Source organism: Staurois parvus, unplaced genomic scaffold, assembly GCF_062004578.1.
Source record: "Staurois parvus isolate SC_StPar_1 unplaced genomic scaffold, SC_StPar_1.0 ptg001756l, whole genome shotgun sequence".
NCBI classification, from domain to species: Eukaryota; Metazoa; Chordata; class Amphibia; order Anura; family Ranidae; genus Staurois; species Staurois parvus.
In genome coordinates, this window is record NW_028319552.1 from 422,414 (window position 1) to 444,079 (window position 21,666).

The 21,666-nt window shown below is 45.4% G+C and overlaps 1 protein-coding gene across 2 annotated transcripts in view; it reads left to right on the forward strand.

The window, feature by feature from the left end:
* Positions 1-291: 291 nt before the first annotated feature.
* COL20A1 (collagen type XX alpha 1 chain) overlaps positions 292-21,666 on the forward strand; it is a 146,940-nt gene continuing 125,565 nt past the window's right edge. For both annotated transcript variants that reach the window (XR_016308755.1, XM_089663720.1), the window contains exons 1-2: positions 292-345; positions 7,559-7,644. Coding sequence is in view for 1 of the 2 variants with exons in the window: in XM_089663720.1 (XP_089519846.1) it covers positions 7,569-7,644 (76 nt within the window). In the remaining variant the exon portion in view is untranslated. The remainder of the gene's footprint in view (positions 346-7,558; positions 7,645-21,666) is intronic.

A 21,666-nucleotide genomic window follows, 5' to 3' on the forward strand; every position in this document is an offset into this window, starting at 1 on the left:
GTCTAAGCATTACCCTCTCACATTTCATCAGGTTAGGACTTTTTGGATGCTGTTTGCTGATTGGTCGCAGTCGATTCTGCATACAATGAAGTATGTATCTTTGTTGTTGGCTTCTCCATGTTTATGTGATGTATATTATATGATTGCTGTGTTCTATACGTTGTGTCTGGGAGTCATACAGAGTTGTCTGTTCTCTCTGGGTGTGTATAGGACCGTATAATGAGCTGTGAGGTTTGGCAGTGGGAGGTGTCCGGATAACACTCTAATGTGTCTTCTCTCCTCTGCAGACACAGCAAGGACCCTCATCAGATCATGCAGTGATTGGGACAGCCTGGAACCAACACGGTGAGTCCTCTGTATATACGTCTCATAGACCTCAGATACTTTACCTGACTTTCCTTCACCTCCTCCTATAGACTCCCCATAGACCTCAGATACTTTACTCCACTTTCTTATACTTCGCCCTATGGACTCCTCATAGACCTCAGATACCTTACCTGACTTTCCTATTCCTCGTCCTACTGACTCCCCATAGACCTCAGATACTTTCTTCGACATCTCCTATGCCTTGTCCTATGGACTCCCCATATATCTCAGGTACTTTACCTGACTTTCCTATACCTTGTCCTACTGACTCCCCATAGACCCCAGATACTCTACTTGACTTTCTTGTACCTTGACCTACTGACTCCCCATAGACCCCAGATACTCTACTTGACTTTCTTGTACCTTGACCTACTGACTCCCCATAGACCCCAGATACTCTACTTGACTTTCTTGTACCTTGACCTACCTACTCTCTATAGACCTCAGATACTCTACTTGACTTTCTGTTACCTCGACCTATAGACTTCTCATAGACCTCAAATACTTTACTCCACTTTCTTATACCTTGTTCTATGGATGCCCATAGACCTCAGATACTTTACCTGACTTTCCTTCACCTTGTCCTACTGACTCCCCATAGACTCTGATACTTTACCTGACTTTCCTTCACCTCGTCCTACTGACTCCCCGTAGACCTGAGGTATTTTACCTGACTTTCCTCCACTTCATCCTTTGGACTCCCCATAGACCTCAAATACTTTTCCTGACTTTCCCTTACCTTGTCCTATAGATTCCTCATAGACCTCAGATACTTTACTCATATACCTTGTCCTATGGACTCCCCATAGACCTCAGATACTTTACCGGACTTTCCTTCACCTCGTCCTTTGAACCCCCCAATAGACCACAGATACTTTATGTGACTTTCCTTCACTCCATCCTATAGACTCACCATCAGGGACGGACTGACCATTTGGAAACTCGGGCACTGCCCTAGAGCCCGGGGTCAGTAGGGGGCCCCATGAGATGCCCCTGGTACCTTTTTCATAGGCTTTTTTGAGTTTGGGCAAGTACACAGGGGCCCCCATGATCCCCTATTGCCCGGGGGCCCCATGAGTTGTCAGTCTGCAGCTGCTTCCCATAGACCTCAGATACTTTACCTGACTTTCCTTCACCTCATCCAACGGACTCCTCATAGACCTCAGATAAAAGTCTGCAGATACTAATACATCCCATCCCAGTGTTCTCAGGACAATCATTCTAAACCTCAGACGCTGACCATTATCTGCTCACAACCTGATCAGATGACTTAGATACTCTCAGGTGTTCCCCCATTCTATGCAAACTTGTATGTGAGCTTCAAACCTTGGAAGGATTCTGTAAAAAGGTCAAACATTGGATGTTGTGTAAAGGACATAGATGTACACTATCTTACAGACTGAAATTGGTTCCTCTACATTCGCCCTGTATTTGGCCCCATCCACCTTGATTTCGATCCTGAGTAGTTTCCTGCTCCCCGTGCAAAGCCACCCCACATCCTAATGCTCCCACCACCATGCTTCACAGATGGGGCTCTCGGCTTGCTTTCTACTGCACACATTATTTTGAGCTTGGTTCAGTTTTGGTCTCATCAGACCAGAGAAACCTTTCTATGTCTCAGTTATAATTGGCCTCCTGGTTGCTTTTATTGCTATTGCCCACCTTACCAAGGATTTAGCGGATGGCTAAAAACCCGCCATGCTTCACAGTTGGGATGGCGCTCTCAGCTTGCTTTCCACTGCACACATTATTCTGCGCTTGGTTCAGTTTTGGTCTCATCAGACCAGAGAAATCTTTCTATCTCTATTATAATTGGCCTCCTGATTGCTTTTTTTGCTATTGTCCACCTTACCAGGGATTTAGCGGATGGCTAAAAACCGCCATGCTTCACATTTGGGATGGCGCTCTCGGCTGGCTTTCCACTGCACACATTATTTTGCACTTGGTTCAGTTTTGGTCTCATCAGACCAGAAAAACCTTTCTATGTCTGTTATAATTGGCCTCCTGGTTGCTTTTATTACTATTGCCCACCTTACAAGGGATTTAATGGATGGCTAAAAACCGCCATGCTTCACTGTTGGGATGGCGCTCTCGGCTGGCTTTTCACAGCACACATTATTTTGCGCTTGTTTCAGTTTTGGTCTCATCAGACCAGAGAAATCTTTCTATGTCTGTTATAATTGGCCTCCTGGTTGCTTGTATAACTATTACCCATCTTACCAGGGATTTAGCAGATGGCTAAAAACCGCCATGCTTCACAGTTGGGATGGTGCTCTCAGCTGGCTTTCCACTGCACACATTATTTTGCGCTTGGTTCAGTTTTGGTCTTATCAGACCAGAGAAACCTTTCTATGTCTGTTATAATTGGCCTCCTGGTTGCTTGTATAACTATTGCCCATCTTGCCAAGAATTTAGCGGATGGCCTATTGCAATTATAATTGCTAAAGTTGGATGTTAAAGAAGTAATGGGTATTAGATAAATGTAAAGAAACAATACCAAAAAAAGCCTGCAAGAATGTGCTGAAACGTCATTCTTTACAGCACTTTAGGTGCTGCTGTTGATCTCCTGCAGCCTGTTTGCAGCCACTTCATGGTTATTTGGTCTCCAGTGATGGCCGCATGGAATTTCTCATGGTGGGTTTCCTGATGGAGACAACAGTGTTTTCATATCTGTGTAATGTGTGATTAAACTGCCACTTCATTCTTCACTGGGAACCCGTGTGGAAGGGTGACAACTCAGGTGTACTGTTGGCAGACAGGGATGGAGCGTTGTCACCCTATAACCGTAAGTTCTGGAACAAGGATCTTTATGGCAGGATCACCACGGTTTATTTTAATGAAAGCAGCCATTAAGGTGTTATAGGGGAAAAGTCCAGTCGCCTGACTCCCATGCTTCAATACTTTGTATCACCAACCTGGAAAAAGCATTCGGGTTTTAATGATCTGCATTCCAGATGAATGAATCGGAAAGCATTGACGCAAGGTAACAGCCATGCAAGTAGCATTTTTGGAAGGTGTCCAGCAATGGCAGCCCCCCTATCGTAGGAGGGAGCCTTGTGTTCCAGCACATCTGGGGAGCTCCAGGCAGGTTGGGACGTTATCAGAATATTGCTCGTGATCACAAGTGCGGAATAATGCCCACATACTAATATAGGTCATGTGACCTGCAGGCTGAGCCCCGCCCCCACACCTGCACACTATCACAGATGTATTGAGATTCCACGATAAGACATCTGTAGACACATCATCTCCAATTCCACAGACCCCGTACAGGATTTGAATGGTCAGCTCTTCTCTCAACATCAAGACTGCCATTGCCGATCCCACAACTTCATTATTTTCTGTGTCACTGCTCTGGAACAAGTATGCAGCCAGTGAAGTCTGGGCTCTTATATGCATACTGGCTCCAGGGCCATTAGAGCCCTGCTATTTATGGGTTTAGTACTGTCCCAGTAGTAGTGTCTCATCACTATTCACAATCACCATGCTTGCCTGTGACGGCCCATGGAACCCAGCTCACTTTGGAGAGGTGTGGAGACCCCTGTCTCAGCTCCCCATATCCCTCTTATGTGTAAGTCACCCTGTGCCTGTTAGGGGTACAGGGTGATCTGTCCTAATATTGGGGTGGGGGGTTGTGGATTGTTTAATGCCATGTGGTTGCATCCCATTATTCTATTGTGTGTCTTGCTTGGGAGCAAACTATTAAGGGATATATGTGTTTATGTGTATTGGCTTGGTGGGGACTGATGGGACTGTCTGTTGGTGTGTCTCTTGTTACTAAAGGTAGATTTCCCCACCCTGTGTCATTATGCAGGGAGGGGGGGTTGTTCCCTTGAATGTATATATCTTGTATCTGTGTTAAAATAAAGTAGTCTATTTCCTGGTTTACTTCAAATCTGTGGTGTCTGTGGTCGGTGTTCGGACGGGGAAGCGGTATTCTAACGGAAGTACTCATCACAGGCTGGGACGGTTCCGTTACATTGCCCCTTTGGTCAGCGATAGCATTGAACCCATTGCATCAGCATGAAAACCGGGCAACTTGCATTTGCAGAAGAAGAGAACGGCATGTTCCTGCTCATTTCCCTTTAATTCGAATGTCAACTGAACTCCGCCCAGTAGCGAGAATTTAGTTTAGAATGGAGCATTAGTCTCGGTGAACGGTATTTTCATTCATTTTGGAGAAAATTCCTCTTGTTGGGACAGAACGTGAAGGGAATCTTCTTGATGGATTACTGACAGCAAATGAAAGACCTGACAGGTGTCTGACTGTTAGTTGTCACTGAAACAGGTGTCCCCATTGAAAAAATTCCCTTTAATCCTGTTATGGTGACAACTGTAAGATTTTAGATTTCTGGTCTCCAGGATTGCTGATAGAGGGGTGCAGGCAGTAATTCTGTACCAGGCCCTGTTGCATCAGCAAGGGAACCCAGGCCCAGTAGGGGCTGAATGTGGGCCCTTTAAAGAGGGAATGGGGAACCTGGTCTGGTGGGATGGATGGGGGCTGTCAATTAGAAGGGGGGTACTGTCAGGTGGGGCAGTTGGAGGGCTTTTTCCTAGGTGAGGCAGAGTTAGGGGTACCCTGTTATTAGGTATGGGGATCTTGCCAAGTAGGCTATATGGAGCCCTGTCAGGTTGGGGTATGTGGATTGGGGAGTTTGGGGCCCTGTCAGGTAGGGGGAAGGTTGAGGGGGCCCTGTCAGGTGGGATGGTTGGGGGGGGGGGCTTGTCAGGGAGGAGGGAGGTTGGGGGGCCCTGTCAGGTGGGATGTTGGGGGGCCATGTCAGGTGGGATGGTTGGGGGACCTGTCAGACAGGAGGGTAATTGGTGGCCATCCCAAATGAGGCAGAGTTGGGCCTTCTTGTCAGGTAGGCTGTATGGGAGTGGGTGGCCCTGTCGGGTAGGAGGAAGGTTGGGGGTCCCTGTCAAATAGGCGGTGGGGCAGAGTTGGGGGGACCCTATTAGGTATGGAGGGCCTTGTCACTTAAACTCTATGGGGCACTGTCAGGTTTGTTGGGGTTCTGTCTGATGGAAGGGAGGTTGGGAGGCCATGACAAGTGGAGTGGGGTTGAGGGGGCCCTGTCAGGTGGGATAGTTGGGGGACCTTCTCAAATGGAGCAGAGTTAGGGGGGGCCTTGTTAGTAATGGTGGTCTTGAAAGGTAGGCTGTATGGGGCCCTGTCAGGTGGGGGTGGGTGGGTTGGGAAGTTTGGGGCCCGGTTATGTAGGAGAGAGGTTGGGGGGCCCTGTCAGGTGGGGGTGGGTTGGGGAGTTTGGGTCCCGGTTAGATAGGAGAGAGGTTGGGGGGGGGCCTGTCAGGTGGGATGGTTGGGGGGGTTCTATCAGGTAGCAGGGTGGCTGGGAGCCTTCCCAGGTGGGTCACAGTTGGGGTGACCCTGTGAGGTATGGGGCCCTGTCAGGTTGGTGCCCCATGATTTTTAAAGGCAGCTCTGATCATGTCAACAGGACAAATAGAGAGAGTGAATCTTTCCGGCTAAGGCACATTTATAATTGTGATACAGGTGACAGCACTGTGATGAAAAGTTATAGGGGGGAGAGGTCTCCTGTAATATACAGTTATAGGGGGGAGAGGTCTCCTGTAATGTACAGTTATAGGGGGGAGAGGTCTCCTGTAATGTATAGTTATAGGGGGGAGAGGTCTCCTGTAATGTACAGTTATGGGGGGAGAGGTCTCCTGTAATGTATAGTTATAGGGGGGAGAGGTCTCCTGTAATATACAGTTATAGGGGGAGAGGTCTCCTGTAATATACAGTTATAGGGGGAGAGGTCTCCTGTAATATACAGTTATAGGAGGGAGAGGTCTCCTGTAATGTACAGTTATAGGGGGGAGAGGTCTCCTGTAATGTACAGTTATAGAGGGGAGAGGTCTCCTGTAATGTACAGTTATAGGGGGAGAGGTCTCCTGTAATATACAGTTATAGAGGGGAGAGGTCTCCTGTAATGTACAGTTATAGGGGGGAGAGGTCTCCTGTAATGTACAGTTATAGGGGGGAGAGGTCTCCTGTAATGTACAGTTATAGGGGGGAGAGGTCTCCTGTAATGTACAGTTATAGGAGGGAGAGGTCTCCTGTAATGTACAGTTATAGGGGGAGAGGTCTCCTGTAATGTACAGTTATAGAGGGGAGAGGTCTCCTGTAATGTACAGTTATAGGGGGGAGAGGTCTCCTGTAATGTACAGTTATAGGGGGGAGAGGTCTCCTGTAATATACAGTTATAGGGGGGAGAGGTCTCCTGTAATGTACAGTTATAGGGGGAGAGGTCTCCTGTAATGTACAGTTATAGGGGGAGAGGTCTCCTGTAATATACAGTTATAGAGGGGAGAGGTCTCCTGTAATGTACAGTTATAGGGGGAGAGGTCTCCTGTAATATACAGTTATAGGGGGGAGAGGTCTCCTGTAATGTACAGTTATAGGGGGGAGAGGTCTCCTGTAATATACAGTTATAGGGGGGAGAGGTCTCCTGTAATATACAGTTATAGGGGGGAGAGGTCTCCTGTAATGTACAGTTATAGGGGGAGAGGTCTCCTGTAATGTACAGTTATAGGGGGGAGAGGTCTCCTGTAATGTACAGTTATGGGGGGAGAGGTCTCCTGTAATGTACAGTTATAGGGGGGAGAGGTCTCCTGTAATATACAGTTATAGGGGGGAGAGGTCTCCTGTAATGTACAGTTATAGGGGGGAGAGGTCTCCTGTAATGTACAGTTATGGGGGGAGAGGTCTCCTGTAATGTACAGTTATAGGGGGGAGAGGTCTCCTGTAATATACAGTTATAGGGGGGAGAGGTCTCCTGTAATGTACAGTTATAGGGGGGTGAGGTCTCCTGTAATGTACAGTTATGGGTGGAGAGGTCTCCTGTAATGTACAGTTATGGGGGGGAGAGGTCTCCTGTAATGTACAGTTATGGGGGGAGAGGTCTCCTGTAATGTACAGTTATGGGGGGGAGAGGTCTCCTGTAATGTACAGTTATAGGGGGGGAGAGGTCTCCTGTAATGTACAGTTATAGGGGGGAGAGGTCTCCTGTAATGTACAGTTATAGGGGGGAGAGGTCTCCTGTAATGTACAGTTATGGGGGGGAGAGGTCTCCTGTAATGTACAGTTATAGGGGGGAGAGGTCTCCTGTCCATGTGACGTCGGGGTGTCTGCTCCTCATCTGTCTCATTCCATGTCTTCTCACAGATCACTCACCATGCAGCTGCCGCTCTCCGCTCTGCTCCTGTGCGCTCTGATCATCATTCGGGCTGTCAGCGCACACCAGACTCCAGGTAAGACAGATGATCCCCTCCAGGGCTGGAACTTCCCCATCACAATGTGCACACTACGCTCCACTTCCATGCAGGACAGAGTGTCTACAACACTGTCATTAAAGGGGAATGCCTTTACAAAACCAGATATTACCTTGTAAAAGTAGCATGGACATCATCACTGTCCTGTACATAGTCTGCGCAGATCTGTGGGAGGGGCCCAGCAGGCTCCACCCCCACTGCAGAAAACTACAAAAGGGGGAATGCTGGGGGCTTTAAAATTTCCCTGGAGTTCAGGTTTAGATAATTGCGCTAAAAACTGTGCTGTTTCTTTACATTAATAAAGGGAAATTGTATTTTCACTGAGCAGATATTTACATAGATCGCTATTATGTGTTCAAGAAAATTCTTTTGTGTTTTCTGTGTGCAGATATTTATACGATTACATTATCTTCTTCCCAACATTATTATTCCATGAATGTGCAGTGTATTCCCAGTGAGCTTGTAATTGAGGTTTTATTAGTTTTTTATGTGATTTTTACAATTTTACAAGCTTTTTATAATTTATTACAGATAGGTATTTGCAGTTTGGCCACTAGAGGGAGCTCCCAGTGGCCCAGTGCAATTACTGGTGAGATAAGATTGTCAGCTCCCAGGAGCAGGTCCTCCTAACCCTCTTGTATTGAACTGTATTGTTGCTGTATTGTCTCCCGTTATATTGTAAAGCGCTGAGCAAACTGTTGGCGCCATAAATCCTGTATAATAATAATATAACAATCCTGTATAATAATATATAAATCCTGTATAATAATAATATAACAATAATAAAATGTCAGCCACACAGGGAGTGCATTGTTTTTCAAGAGCTGAAGGTGCAGTAACGCACAATTACTGCACAATGCTGCAAAATGTAACACGGGATGGAAAAAAAAGGGAAAACAGTATTTTAGTAAGGAAAATGGCAGTTGGTTTTGATATACAGCGCTTTAGCAAACTCAGTGTCAGTCGGTTATGGTTTACATCTACTTTAAGTGACCTTAGAGGTGACTTTCCTATTATTATTATTATAAAATTAGGTGAATATCTGTAGATTGTCTCTGCAGTGACTCTCTGTCTCCCACATGGAAGAAAAATATATTTGAAATATTCTTCCCAAATATATTGACATATATTTGAAATGCTACAATTTTGCCCATATTCAATATATTTCAAAATATATTTCAATAAATAAATATATTTATATATACTGCATGTTGAAATGCGTTTTTATTACAAAATATATGAAAAATATTTTTTAAAAATACATTTCAAATATACTGTATTTCTTTAAAAATACAAAATCTGTATTTTTGGAATGCATTTACAAATATATGTAAAAATATGTGTTAAAATTACTTTTTTTTTATATGTAAAAAAAAATCTGAAGAATATATTTTTAAAAATATATATTTTTCAAATATATTCTACAGATTTTTTTTTAACATATAAAAAAGTCATTTTAACGTATATTTTTACATATGTTGGTAAATGCATTCCAAAAATGGAGATTTGTGTATTTAAAGACATACAGTATATTTGAAATTGTATTTTAAAAAATATTTTTCATATATTTTGTAATAAAAATGCATTTCAACATGCAGTGTGTGTATGTGTGTATATATATATATATATATATAAATATTTTGAAATATATTGAATATGGCCAACATTGTAGCATTTCAAACACATGTCACTTTATTTGGTAAGACTATTTTTAAAATATATTTCAAATATATTTTTCTTCCATGTGGGCTTTCAGACCAATAGATTGAACAGTGCGGCTGATTACAGGTGATGATAAGGCCAATAAGCCTACAGTCAGCCATAGACATGAAGAGTGACAAGTGGTGATCCCCTATTGCCCGGGGGCCCCATGAGTTGTCAGTCCGCCCCTGCGTATAGCTACAAACTAACAAGAACAGCTTTTGCTCCAATATTACCCTCCAATCCAGAGATTTCCCTGCATTACTTTTTTCTGCCACTAGATGTCCTCAGTCTGATGCCAGATCCACTTCCAAATCCAGGTCTTCCTGGACTCACCCCAGCCTGTGATTGGACAGTGAAAGGAGAAGCAGCACAGTGATGAGCTCATCTCCCTGCCGCTCTGCTCTTTTCTCCTATAAAGCATGCTCCTTATTAGTGCATGAGCACTGTGCACAGATAATTGCTGCAATACCCACCTTCAATCCAGAGCCCCTCTTAAACCTCCCCCCCCACCCCTCTTTCCCTTCTCCACCGCAGAATTTAATTTCTGCCTTTTAGATGTCATATGTTTTCCGGGTTTAAGGATGGACAGCATCATAGCTCCGACATTTTCTTGGCATAGGCTGTCATTGACCTACCCCGTCCTGTGACTGGACAGTAAAAAGAGGAGCAGCAGATGGATGAGCTCTTCTCTCTGCTTCTATCGACATGTCTTTTGCTAACTCATGCAACACAACTGATTGACTCCTTGTGATGCTTCTCCCTCTCCCAGTCTGAGCTCTGCTGTAAAGGGAACTGCTGATATCAGGTGCTTACACTGCTTGCATTTAAAAGGATTTCAGAGCTGCATTATTTTGTAGGGTTGCACTGACACCAACACCAATATCTGTGCTGATATTAAGCATTTGCATGAGTACTCCGATGCCTGAAACCGATTCCTTTGCAGTGTGATTTGAGCCCATACAAAATGAATGGGCTCGAATCGCACTGCAAAGAATCGCATGTGATCTGAACAGGAATGCGATGCGGTTTCTATCCGAATCACATGCGGTTTCCCTGCGGGTGTGCTGGGATTTGCAGTGCGATTTGAACCATTCATTTTACATGGGCTTAAATCGCACTGCAAAGATTTCGGTGATCTGTATCGGCGAGTACTTGAGCACAAATATCGGTACTTGGACTTGTCGATGAAAAAACAGTATCGCTCAGGGGTGAATTGACAACTCATGGCAATAGGGGATCATGGGGCCCCTGTGCCCTCGCCCACACAAACCACACCCAAAAAAGCCTATGAAAGGTTCCAGGGGCATCTCATGGGCCCCCTACTGACCCCGGACCCTCAGACAGTGCCTGAGTTCCCAAATGGTCAGTCCACCCCTGGTATCGGTGCATCCCCTATTGATATATGTCAACTTTAAAACTTGGACCTCATCATCTGCAACTACCTTCCCTTTGGGCCCTCGGGTAAAAGATCCTTTTTTGGGGCCCTAATAAGACTTGTGGCCTCAAAGCGGTTCAGCGCCTTCATCAAAGGGCACAGTCGTGTTTACGGCGCCTTACAATGAAGTTTGTTGACGACTTTTCTATATTTAGAGCTACTCTGGAAGCCTGTGTTTACTTCCGGACCCTTTCAAAAAGTCTCTGTGCCGCAATTAAACCCCCCCCCTGTTTTTCCCCGACCCGCCTTTTTCTGCGGGCATTCTTGCGCTGCGTTTCCAGCAACAGGGAGCCGTGTGTGAAGAAGGGCCAGCAGGACCTGTGAATGTCACTCTGTGTCTGACCTCGGAGACGGGCTGAGCGCCCAGCTGTGACACCGTGTGTGCCCAATGGTGTCTTCCCATGAATCCCTTGATTGTTATCTGAAGACATTACTGTCCTTGTTCATCCTTCCAGTGGATATCCATCTTCACAGTCAGTGGGCACAGGGCGGAAATCCACTTATTGAGGGATATGATTAACTCCTTGGTGCATTTAATTAAGAACCTTCCTTTTAAAACTGATCAAAAATAAAAATGCACAAGTAGAGATGACCTTAAGTGAAAGTCTCATGTCAAACCGATCGTTAGATCTGGAGACACAAGGAGACGAAATTATAGGTAAAATCAACCTTTTCCTCTAAAATTTCTATCTGGTCCAACCCTCTCCAGGGACCTGAACCTCACTATTGGTTAGTGAGGATGCCCATCACTTAAAAGACCAATAGGAGTGGGAAGAAGTTGGCTCTTCCAGGAAACTTTTGGATTTGTACATAACTTTAGCTACCTGCATCTCTGGATCTAGTGATGACTTTGATGCGCAGTTATGTGTTTTTTCTGTCCTCATAGACTCATGTCTCGCCCTTCACAAGTTTGATTTCATTTTTTATTATTTAAAGCATCCATTCTCAATCAGTGTTGCATGGAACCCTAAGGTTCCTCCATACGTTGCTAGGGATCCCTGTGAAATGATCAGTCTCTGACCTCCAGAAAAGTAACCACTGATGCCAATAATATTTTGGCTTCTTCCACTTACCACTGATATAATGGGGCCCTTCTTCCATCATCCACCAGTAGAAGGTGGCTCTTATCCCAGTGATAGTCAGCGTAAGTTGGTCATTCTCTGCTGGTAAACAATATAATGGGATAGTTCTCTGTGGGCCACCAGCATAATGGAGCGCCTCTCCAACTGACCACCAATAGAAGGTGGCTCTTCTCCACAGAGTGACAAATAATGTAAGGTCCTGCTCCACTGGCAAAGGATATAAGGGGCACATCTCCATGGATCAGCTGTGTAAGGAGGCACCTCTCCCACCGAGCACTAATAAAAGGTGACTTTTCTCCTAGTGAGAACCAAAGTATTGAGATTTTTCTCCGCTGGCAAGCAATGTAAGAGAGCACTTCTCCATGGTCCACCTGTGTATGGGGGCTCCTCTCCCACTGACCGCCAGTAGAAGATGGCTCTTCTCCCAGGGACAACAAATGGAAGGTGATCCTTCTCCTTTGGCAAAGGATGAAAGGGGGCACTTCTCCATGGACCGCCTGTGTAAGGAGGCACCTCTGCCACAGACCACCAGTAGAAGGTGGCTCTTCTCACAGGGTCAACCAAAGTATTTAGGATGTTCTCCACTGGCAAGCAATGTAAGAGGGCTCTTCTCCATGGTCCTCCGGTGTAAAAGGGCTCCTCTCCCAGTGACCACCATTAGAAGATGGCTTATCTTCCAATGACAACCAATGTAAAGAAGTCCTTCTCCATTGGCAAAAGATGTAAAGGGGCACTTCTCCATGGACCACCTGTGTAAGGAGGCACCTCTACCGCAGACCACAGTAGAAGGTGGCTCTTCTTACAGGGTCAACCAAAGTATTTAGGATGTTCTCCACTGGCAAGCAATGTAAGAGGGCTGTTCTCCATGGTCCTCCGGTGTAAAGGGGCTCCTCTCCCACTGACCACCATTAGAATATGGCTTATCTTCCAATGACAACCAATGTAAAGAGGTCCTTCTCCATTGGCAAAAGATGTAAAGGGGCACTTCTCCATCGACCACCTGTGTAAGGAGGCACCTCTACCACAGACCACCAGGAGAAGGTGGCTCTTCTCACAGGGTCAACCAAAGTATTTAGGATGTTCTCCACTGGCAAGCAATGTAAGAGTGCTCTTCTCCATGGTCCACCAGTGTAAGGGGGCTCCCCTCCCACTGACCACCATTAGAAGATGGCTTATCTTCCAATGACAACCACTGTAAAGAGGTCCTTTTCCACTGTCAAAAGATGTAAATTGACACTTCTCCATGGACCACCAGTATAAGTGGACAACTCTTCATTCTCAAAAGAAGATCACCAATAGCCACTTATGTAATTATTCCAGTGCAGATTTCCCTGAACTAGTAGACTAACACCATAGTGGTCTTTTTTTCTTAGAAAGTCCTGAATGCTTTTCAAACAAACTGTCGTAAATGTGTACTGTGATAAATGTTTATGTGTTAAAAAATTTTTTTTATACAAAGCCTGTTAGATACTGTATGATAGATATGTCATAATAAGAAAATAATAAAAAAAAAAACTGCCCAACAGCAGCTGTTGGTGGGGAAAGGGTTAATTTTGGCACCGCGGAATCCGCGGCTCTTTGAGGACAATAAATTCTGTTTGCGGAGATGGACAGAGGAAAGGACAGAGACTACGCTTCAGGCCAAAAATTAATAATGGGAGCTGTGACTATTCATACTTAGATGATGGCGGGGGAAGGGGTCCCACATGAAAAGTGAATTCTAACTCTTTGACAAGGACCTCCATAAACGTCTCAAGTTGTAACTATGTCACTGGTGCTTAGTGATGTACAAAATGGCAGCTGCTGTGATGTCACTGGCCTCCCCAGACTTTCCCTGAAATATCCATGATAGTAAAACTGTCGTAGTTATGTTATTGATCTCTATTGAATCAACAGACTACTCTGGCTAAACATTGTTCTGGCTCTTTAAGGAGGATATAGTGCACCTGAGCCTGGTGTGGCCCTAGGCACGGAAAGAAAGGAGCCACTCTAGACTGGAGTGATGCTCAGACTGTTTTTCAGCCGTTGCCGGGGGCGGCAATGAGATGCGGATTATCTTTACTCTGTCTGTGAAGGTTTCTGCTCTGGTGGAGCTGCAAGGATGAAAGGAATGGACAGGAAAGTCTTCTGACTCTAATTTCCTTCTAAGCATTTTGCCAGCAACTCTCACTATGGAAAGTTCCTAATCCATCTCCCTTTACCTCTCTATCTTCCTCCATAAACCTGCCTTCCTTCTCTCTCATTTTTGTTTTCTTTCCCTCATTCTCATCTTCTCCAGTTTATCTCTTCATTCCCTGGTCGTCCCCCGTCTCTCTCTTCTATACCGTGGTTTACCCATGGCCTTTCTCACTCTGGATTCCCCAAACTCTATCCTCAGCCTGATCTCTCCTACCTGACCTCTTTGCCCTTATCCTGATCCCCTCCAGACTCTCTTTTCCTAACCCTTCCCCCCCTCAGCCTTTACCACCCTCTCTAAGTTGGACCCCCTGGACTTTGTCTCTCATTATGGTCTTCTCACAGTTCTCTACCTTACTATGTTCTTCTCCTCCTCTTGGACTCTCACCCTCTCACTATAGTCACCTCCTGGTTTCTTTCCCTTACTATACTCTCCTGGACTCACTTCCATATTATGTTCCTGCCTCAATCTCTCCCTCATTCTGGTCTCCCAATGGACTCTCTCCCGCACTATGGTCTCCCCTTGGGCTCTCTACCTCGCTATGGTTACCTACAATCTTCCCCCAAATTCTCTCCCCTACTATGGCCTCCCCCAGACTCTCACCCCCACCATGGTCTCCCCCCAAACTTTCTTCTTCGCTATGGTCTGCACTCATATTCTCTCCCTCACTATTCCCCTGGATTCTCTTCCATACTATGGCCTCCCGTAGACTCTCTCCCACACTATGGTCTCCCAATGGACTCTCTCCCTCACTATGGTCTCCCCTTGGGTTCTCTTCCTTACAATGGATACCTCACTATGATCTTCCCCCAAATTCTCTCCCTTACTATGGCCTCCCCCAGGCTCTCTCCCTCGCTATGGCTCATGCTCATTCCACAGGACTCTCTCCTCATCTCTATGGTCTTCCTCTGAATGTTGTTCTTCAATCCCTCACTGTGGTTCACCTGGACTCTCTACCTCATTGTTCTCCCCCCTTGCACTATCTTCCTCACTGTGGTCTCTCCCTGGATTGTCTCCCTCGCTATTGTCTGCCCCATTCTCTCACACTCATTCTAGTCTCCACTTGATCTCCCCCCAGACTGTCTTCTTCACTATGGGCTGCACTCAGACTCTCTCCCTCTCTATGGTCTCCCCCTGGATTCTTTCCCTTACTATGGCCTCCCCAGACCCTCTCCCACCTTATGGTCTTTCCCTGGGCTCTCTCCCCCTCTACATATATGGTCTTCTCCTGAATTCTGTCCCTCAGTCACTCACTATGGTTCACCTGGACTCTCTCCCTCATTGGTCTCACCCCAGGACTCTCTTCCTCACTCTGTTCTCCCCCTGGACTGTCTCCCTTGCTTTGGTCTCCCCGTAGACTGTCTCCCTTGCTATGGTCTCTTCCTGAACTCTCTCCCTCACTATGGTCTCACTTGTCTTCCCTGGACTGTCTTGATCTCCCCAAGGCTATTGCCCCCATTATAATCTCCTCTTGGAATTTCTCCCTCACTATGGCCTCCCTCAGGACTATTTGCCTCACTGTGGTCTCCCCCTGAATCCTCTCCTTCATGGAGGTCTCCCCCTGCATTCTGTTTCTCACTATGGTCTTCTCATAGATTCTCTACCTTACTATGTTCTTCTCCTGGCCTGTCTTTCACTATGGTCTTTCCTCTTGGACTCTCACCCTCTCACTATTTTCGCCTCTTGTATGCCTTCCCTCATTAAGTTCTCCTCCTGGACTATTTTCCATTATATGTTCCTACCCCAGTCTCTGACAATGGACTTTCTCCCTTGCTATGTTCTCCCCCTGGACTGTCTGCCTCGCTATTGTCTACTCCTGGACTTTCTCCCTCGCTATGGTCTCCCCCTGGGCTTTCTCCCTCGCTATGGTCTCCCCCTGGACTTTCTCCCTTGCTATGGTCTCCCCCTGGACTATCTTTCTCGCTATGGTCTCCCCCAGATGGTCTCCCTCATTATAGTTTCCCCTTAGACTTTCTCCCTCACTATGGTCTCTCTCAGAATTCACTCCCTCACTGTGGTGTCACAGGTGATCTTGGATCCCTGGATCCCATGGGCCCCTGGATTGTCTCCTTCACTGTGTTCTCCACTCAAAATTTCTCCCTCACTATGGTCTTCTCCTATATTCTATCCATTTCTCTGACCTCCCCTGGGCTCTCTCCCCCTCTCTATGGTCTTCCCCGGAAATTTGTCCCTCGGTCCCTCACTATGGTTCCCCTGGACTCTCTCCCTCATTGGTATTCCCTGAGGGCTCTCTTCCTCACTCTGGTCTCCCCCTGAATGGTCTCCCTCACTATAGTCCCCCCGGACTGTCTCCCTTGCTATGGTCTCCCACAGATGGTCTCCCTCATTATAGTCTCCCCTTGGACTCTTTCCCTCACTGGGGTCTCCCTCAGGACTCTTTCCCTCACTGGGGTCTCCCCCTGGATCTTCTCCTTCATGGAGGTCTCCCCCTGGATTCTCTTCCTCACAGTGGTCTCCCCTGGACTGCATCCTTCACTATGGTCTCTGTTCACACACTCTCCCTTACTGTGGTCTCCCCCAGGATCCTCTCCCTTATGGTAGGCACCCCCTGAGCAGTCTCCCTCACTATGGTCTCTCTCCAGACTCTCTGTTCATCACCTTGGTCTCCTCTTAGCCTCTCACACTCTAGTTCTCCCACCCAGCTGTTCTCGCCCCCTCCAGTCTTCCTGGTTTCAGGTACAGCTGTCACTCCTATTCGTGTCGTTTTGCTCTGATGCTGTCACAGCCTCTTATTCACAGTTCAGAGGATGGCAGCTGCGGTGAGGTCTCTGTGCAAGTCATTGAGCTGTGTGAGAGGTGCAGGAGATTGCTCAAAGCTGCATGTCCAGGAAGAGGTCCCTTTTACCCTATAACAACTCAGAAGATCACATATTCTTTGGCTACCTGGAGCATTACGAGAGTCTCTTGTCATTAGCTGAAGCTGTTCCACTCAAGTCCATGCATCACACAAGCTCATCAGTGTAATCAGGGTTGGGTTGGGGTTAAGTGTTGGGGTCAGGGTTATGTTAGATTATGGTTTAGTCATTAGGCCCGGGGCTGAGTTAGTGGTTAGCATTACAATCAAGGGTATGTTAGAGGTTCAGCAATAGTATCAGTGTCAAGTTGGGGGTAAAGCATTAGGGTCAGGCTTATAGTAGGTTTTAGGCATTCGTGTTAGATTAGGGGTAAGTATTAAGGTCAAGGTTAGATTAGGAGCAGGGGCGGACTGACCGTTTGGAAACTGGGGCACTGCCCGAGGGCCCGGGGTCAGCAGGGGGCCCCATGAGATGCCCCTGGTACCTTTTTCATAGGCTTTTTTGAGTTTGGGCAAGGACACAGGGGCCCCATGATCCCCTATTGCCCGGGGGCCCCATGAGTTGTCAGTCTGCCCCTGATTAGGAGTTAAGCATTGGGATCTGGATTAGGTTAGCGGTTAAACATTAGGGTCAAGGGTAGGGTTAAGGTTAAGCATTAGGGTCAGGGTTACCTTAAAGGTTAGGTAATTTGTCCAGGATTGAGTTAGAGGCATTAGGGTCCAAGTTAGATTAGGGGTGAAGTTTTACGGTCTGGGCTAGTTTAGTGGTTAAGCATTAGGGTCAGGATTAGGTATAGGGTCAGGGTTAGATTACAGGTTAGGCATTAGAGTCAGAGGTTAGTTAACTAACAGGGATAGAATTGCGTTAGGGGATAGGCCTTAGAGTCTGAGTTAGATTTGGGTTTAAATATTAGCATTGGGTTAGGTAAACCATTACACATTAGGGTCAGGGATAGGGTAGAGGTTAAGCAATAGGGTAAGTGTTAGGTTAAAGGTTAAGTAAGAGGGCCAGCATTGAATTACAGGAAAAGCATTAGGGTCTGAGTTAGATTAGGGGTTAAGTATTAGGGTCTGGGTTAGGTTAGGGGTTAAGTATTAGGGTCTGGGTTAGGTTAGCGGTTAAGCACGAGGGGTCAGGGTTAGATTACGGGTTAAGGATTAAGGTCAGGGTTTGGCTAAAGGTTAAGTAATAGGTCCAGGATTAAGTTAGGGGATGAGTATCAGGGTCCAGGTTAGATTAGGGGTTAGGCATTAGCGTTAGTTCAGTGATTGGGTAGAGGTTAGTAAGGGATAGGGTAGAGGTTAAGCATTAGGGTCAGTGATAGGGTAGAGGTTAAGCATTAGAATCTGGGTTAGATAAGAGGTTAAGTATTAGGGTCTGGATTAGATAAGAGGTTAAGTATTGAGGTCTGGGTAAGATAAGAGGTTAAGTATTAGGGTCTGGGCTAGATAAGAGGTTAAGTATTATGGTCTGGGTTAGATAAGAGGTTAAGTATTAGGGTCTGGGTTAGATAAGAGGTTAAGTATTAGGGTCTGGGTTAGATAAGAGGTTAAGTATTAGGGTCTGGGTAAGATAAGAAGTTAAGTATTATGGTCTGGGTTAGATAAGAGGTTAAGTATTAGGATCTGGGATAGATAAGAAGTTAAGTATTAGGGTCTGGGCTAGATAAGAGGTTAAGTATTAGGGTCTGGGTAAGATAAGAAGTTAAGTATTAGGGTCTGGGTTAGATAAGAGGTTAAGTATTAGGGTCTGGGTTAGATAAGAGGTTAAGTATTAGGGTCTGGGTAAGATAAGAAGTTAAGTATTAGGGTCTGGGTTAGATAAGAGGTTAAGTATTAGGGTCTGGGTTAGATAAGAGGTTAAGTATTAGGGTCTGGGTAAGATAAGAAGTTAAGTATTAGGGTCTGGGTTAGATAAGAGGTTAAGTATTATGGTCTGGGTTAGATAAGAAGTTAAGTATTAGGGTCTGGGTTAGATAAGAGGTTAAGTATTAGGGTCTGGGTTAGATAAGAGGTTAAGTATTAGGGTCTGGGTTAGATAAGAGGTTAAGTATTAGGGTCTGGGTTAGGCTAGCAGTTAAAAATTAAGGTCAGAGTTAATTTCAGGTGTCTGGTTCAGGTTAGAGGTCAAGGTAGTTTTATTTTACTTTTTTCGGTGCTTAGGTGTCGATAAACACTATCAACTTTGGGTTCACAGCACTAAATCGCATTCCCCCCCCCAATGGCTTCATCTCCTCCATAAACTCCCTCTGCTACAATGTTTGTCCGTTTTCTTCCTTTGGAACTCTCTTTTGTTTTAGTCACCGTTCGCCCACCAGCAGGCAGGAACTTTCCTCTTCTGCGTCGGCTGATCCCGTATTTTGGCACAGAGTAGAAAATCTCTGATTACAGAGCGTGCTGCTAATTTTACTGGCAAAAAAAAAGAGTTTTGTTAGAGAGATGAATTGCTGACTCAAATCCCTGGATTCACTTAATGGATCAAAATTGTGCTCTGTGCTTTTTGGTAATTGAAATATTTAATGTGCTGCGTGCAGGAACTGGGAAGCTTTCAAAGATGTCTGTTTTCTGAAGCTCAAAAAATTTTAAGGGAGGACAGAAACCAGGACAGCGATTGCCGGTAATTGTATGTAATGTTCGGTTAACAGCGCTCGATATTGCTTTTTACAAAATTGCCTCCATGGAAGCTTCAATTATATGTGAAGCCAAAACTTTTTTTTTTTAGTTTTTGGGTAGAGAATTGCTAAGATCACTACTGCTGCCTGTGTCCCCCTGGGGAGATGTACCTTCACTTCCTGTCCTGTGGACCCAACAGGAAACGGAAGGAAATCTCTCCAAATTGAAAAAAAACTTATATCTTAGAGAGTTCTCACAGGAGCAAGGATTCCCATTGGAGGATTATCCCTCTCCTCTGGTGGCAACTCAAAAATTTGGGGTTTTCCCCTCAACTTTTGTCTTGATGACCATGGTCACTAGGATCAATAGAGAGGGTGATTCTCTCCACTGGGGACCCAGAGTACAAAATAAAACTTGACAAAGGGCCTAACCCTTCATTGCTCTATCCAAAACTAGCAAAAAATTACTCCTTTAAGCACTTTAAAGAAAGACCATTCCCATGAATTGTGTGACATTGTGTGCAATGGCTAGTTGTCTGCAGAAACTGTGGAAGCTGGCATCATTCAATGAACATGTGCCCCTTATATTTTTGGGTGGAAATGCCTTTTTTGGCAGACTGTATGATCCACCTGCTTATAGCTCTGAGACCTTGGCCCCTCCAACCACTGTAGGTCAGGAACTCTAGGAAACAGCCCACCAGTTGATTTTCTGGAATAATTAAAAAGCAATTTGGGTATTAAGCCATGTCTCCCACCACTCTTAGAAAATAAATTATTTTTGGGACTGACCCCTTTAAATTAATCTGTCGCCTGTTTCTGTCTCACACCTTCAGCGTGTTCCTGGTGATATTTCACTACCTCTTCTTATCTTGCGCTTCTAATTGGTCTCAGTCTTGAGGGATCCCCCACTTTTTGTACTTTCCATTATTCCTCTATGGTTTCAGCACTTGAAGCGCGGTTGCCATGGCTACAGTGGCCATTAGTGAAGCGACCTTCGCCACTAATGACATTCCGCTCTTCTCTCGGCTATTTTCAGATGGCTCCCCCAATAATTTACTCCAGTGTTTTGTGGTGTGGCTGGTAGTCCGAGTGTACAGTCAAGTCATTTCTAGCAGGTCCCCTTCCAGGGAAGATCAGGTGACTCACTGCTCATACAGTACAGGTACATACAGGGACATCACACAGAGAAGGGCTCCCTGGGGGCCCAATGCATCAGATCAGCTTCTCACTGCTACAGGGCTCTCGCTGCTCACTATTTCTCTTTCTTTCTTTCTTTCTTTCTTTCTCTCTTTCTCTCTTTCTCTCTTTCTCTCTTTCTCTCTTTCTCTCTTTCTCTCTTTCTCTCTCTCTTTCTTTCTCTCTCTCTCTCTTTCTCTCTTTCTCTCTCTCTCTTTCTTTCTCTCTCTCTTTCTTTCTCTCTTTCTTTCTTTCTCTCTTTCTTTCTCTCTTTCTTTCTTTCTCTCTTTCTTTCTTTCTCTCTTTCTTTCTCTCTTTCTCATATTCTTTTTTTTTTTTCTTTTTACAGTCCTTTCCTTCTTTGTTATCCTCATTCTTTTCTTCTGACTTCCTATTTCCTCTTCTTACTTTCTTCGCCTTTCACTCTTAATTCATATTGATTTCCTTCTTCTTTCCTCCTTCCATTTATTCAGATTCCTTTTGTTCTTCTCTTCCTTTTTGTCTTCTCCACTCTTTCCTTTCCTTCTTCTCCACTCTTTCCTTTCCTTCTTCTCCACTCTTTCCTTTCCTTCTTCTCTCCTCTTTTTCCTTTCCATCTTCTCTCCTCTTTTTCCTTTCCATCTTCCCTCCTCTTTCCTTTCCATCTTTCCTCCTCTTTCCTTTACTTATTCCTTCATCTTTCCTTTCCTTCTTTTCTCCTCTTTCTTTTCCTTCTTCTTGCCTTCTTTTTCCTGTCACTTTCCCCTCCTCCTTCCTTTTCTATTTCCTTTTCTCTTTCCCTCTTCTTTCCTTGTCTTTCCCTTTTCCCTCCTCTTTCCTTTCCTCTTTCCCTCTTCTTTCCTTGTCTTTCCCTTTTCCCTCCTCTTTCCTTTCCTCTTTCCATTATTTTTCCTTTTCTCTTTACTTTCCTTCTTCTCTCCTCTTTCCTTTCCATCTTTCCACCTCTTTCCTTTACTTATTCCTTGCTCTTACCTTTCCTTCTCCCCTTCTCTTTCCTTTTT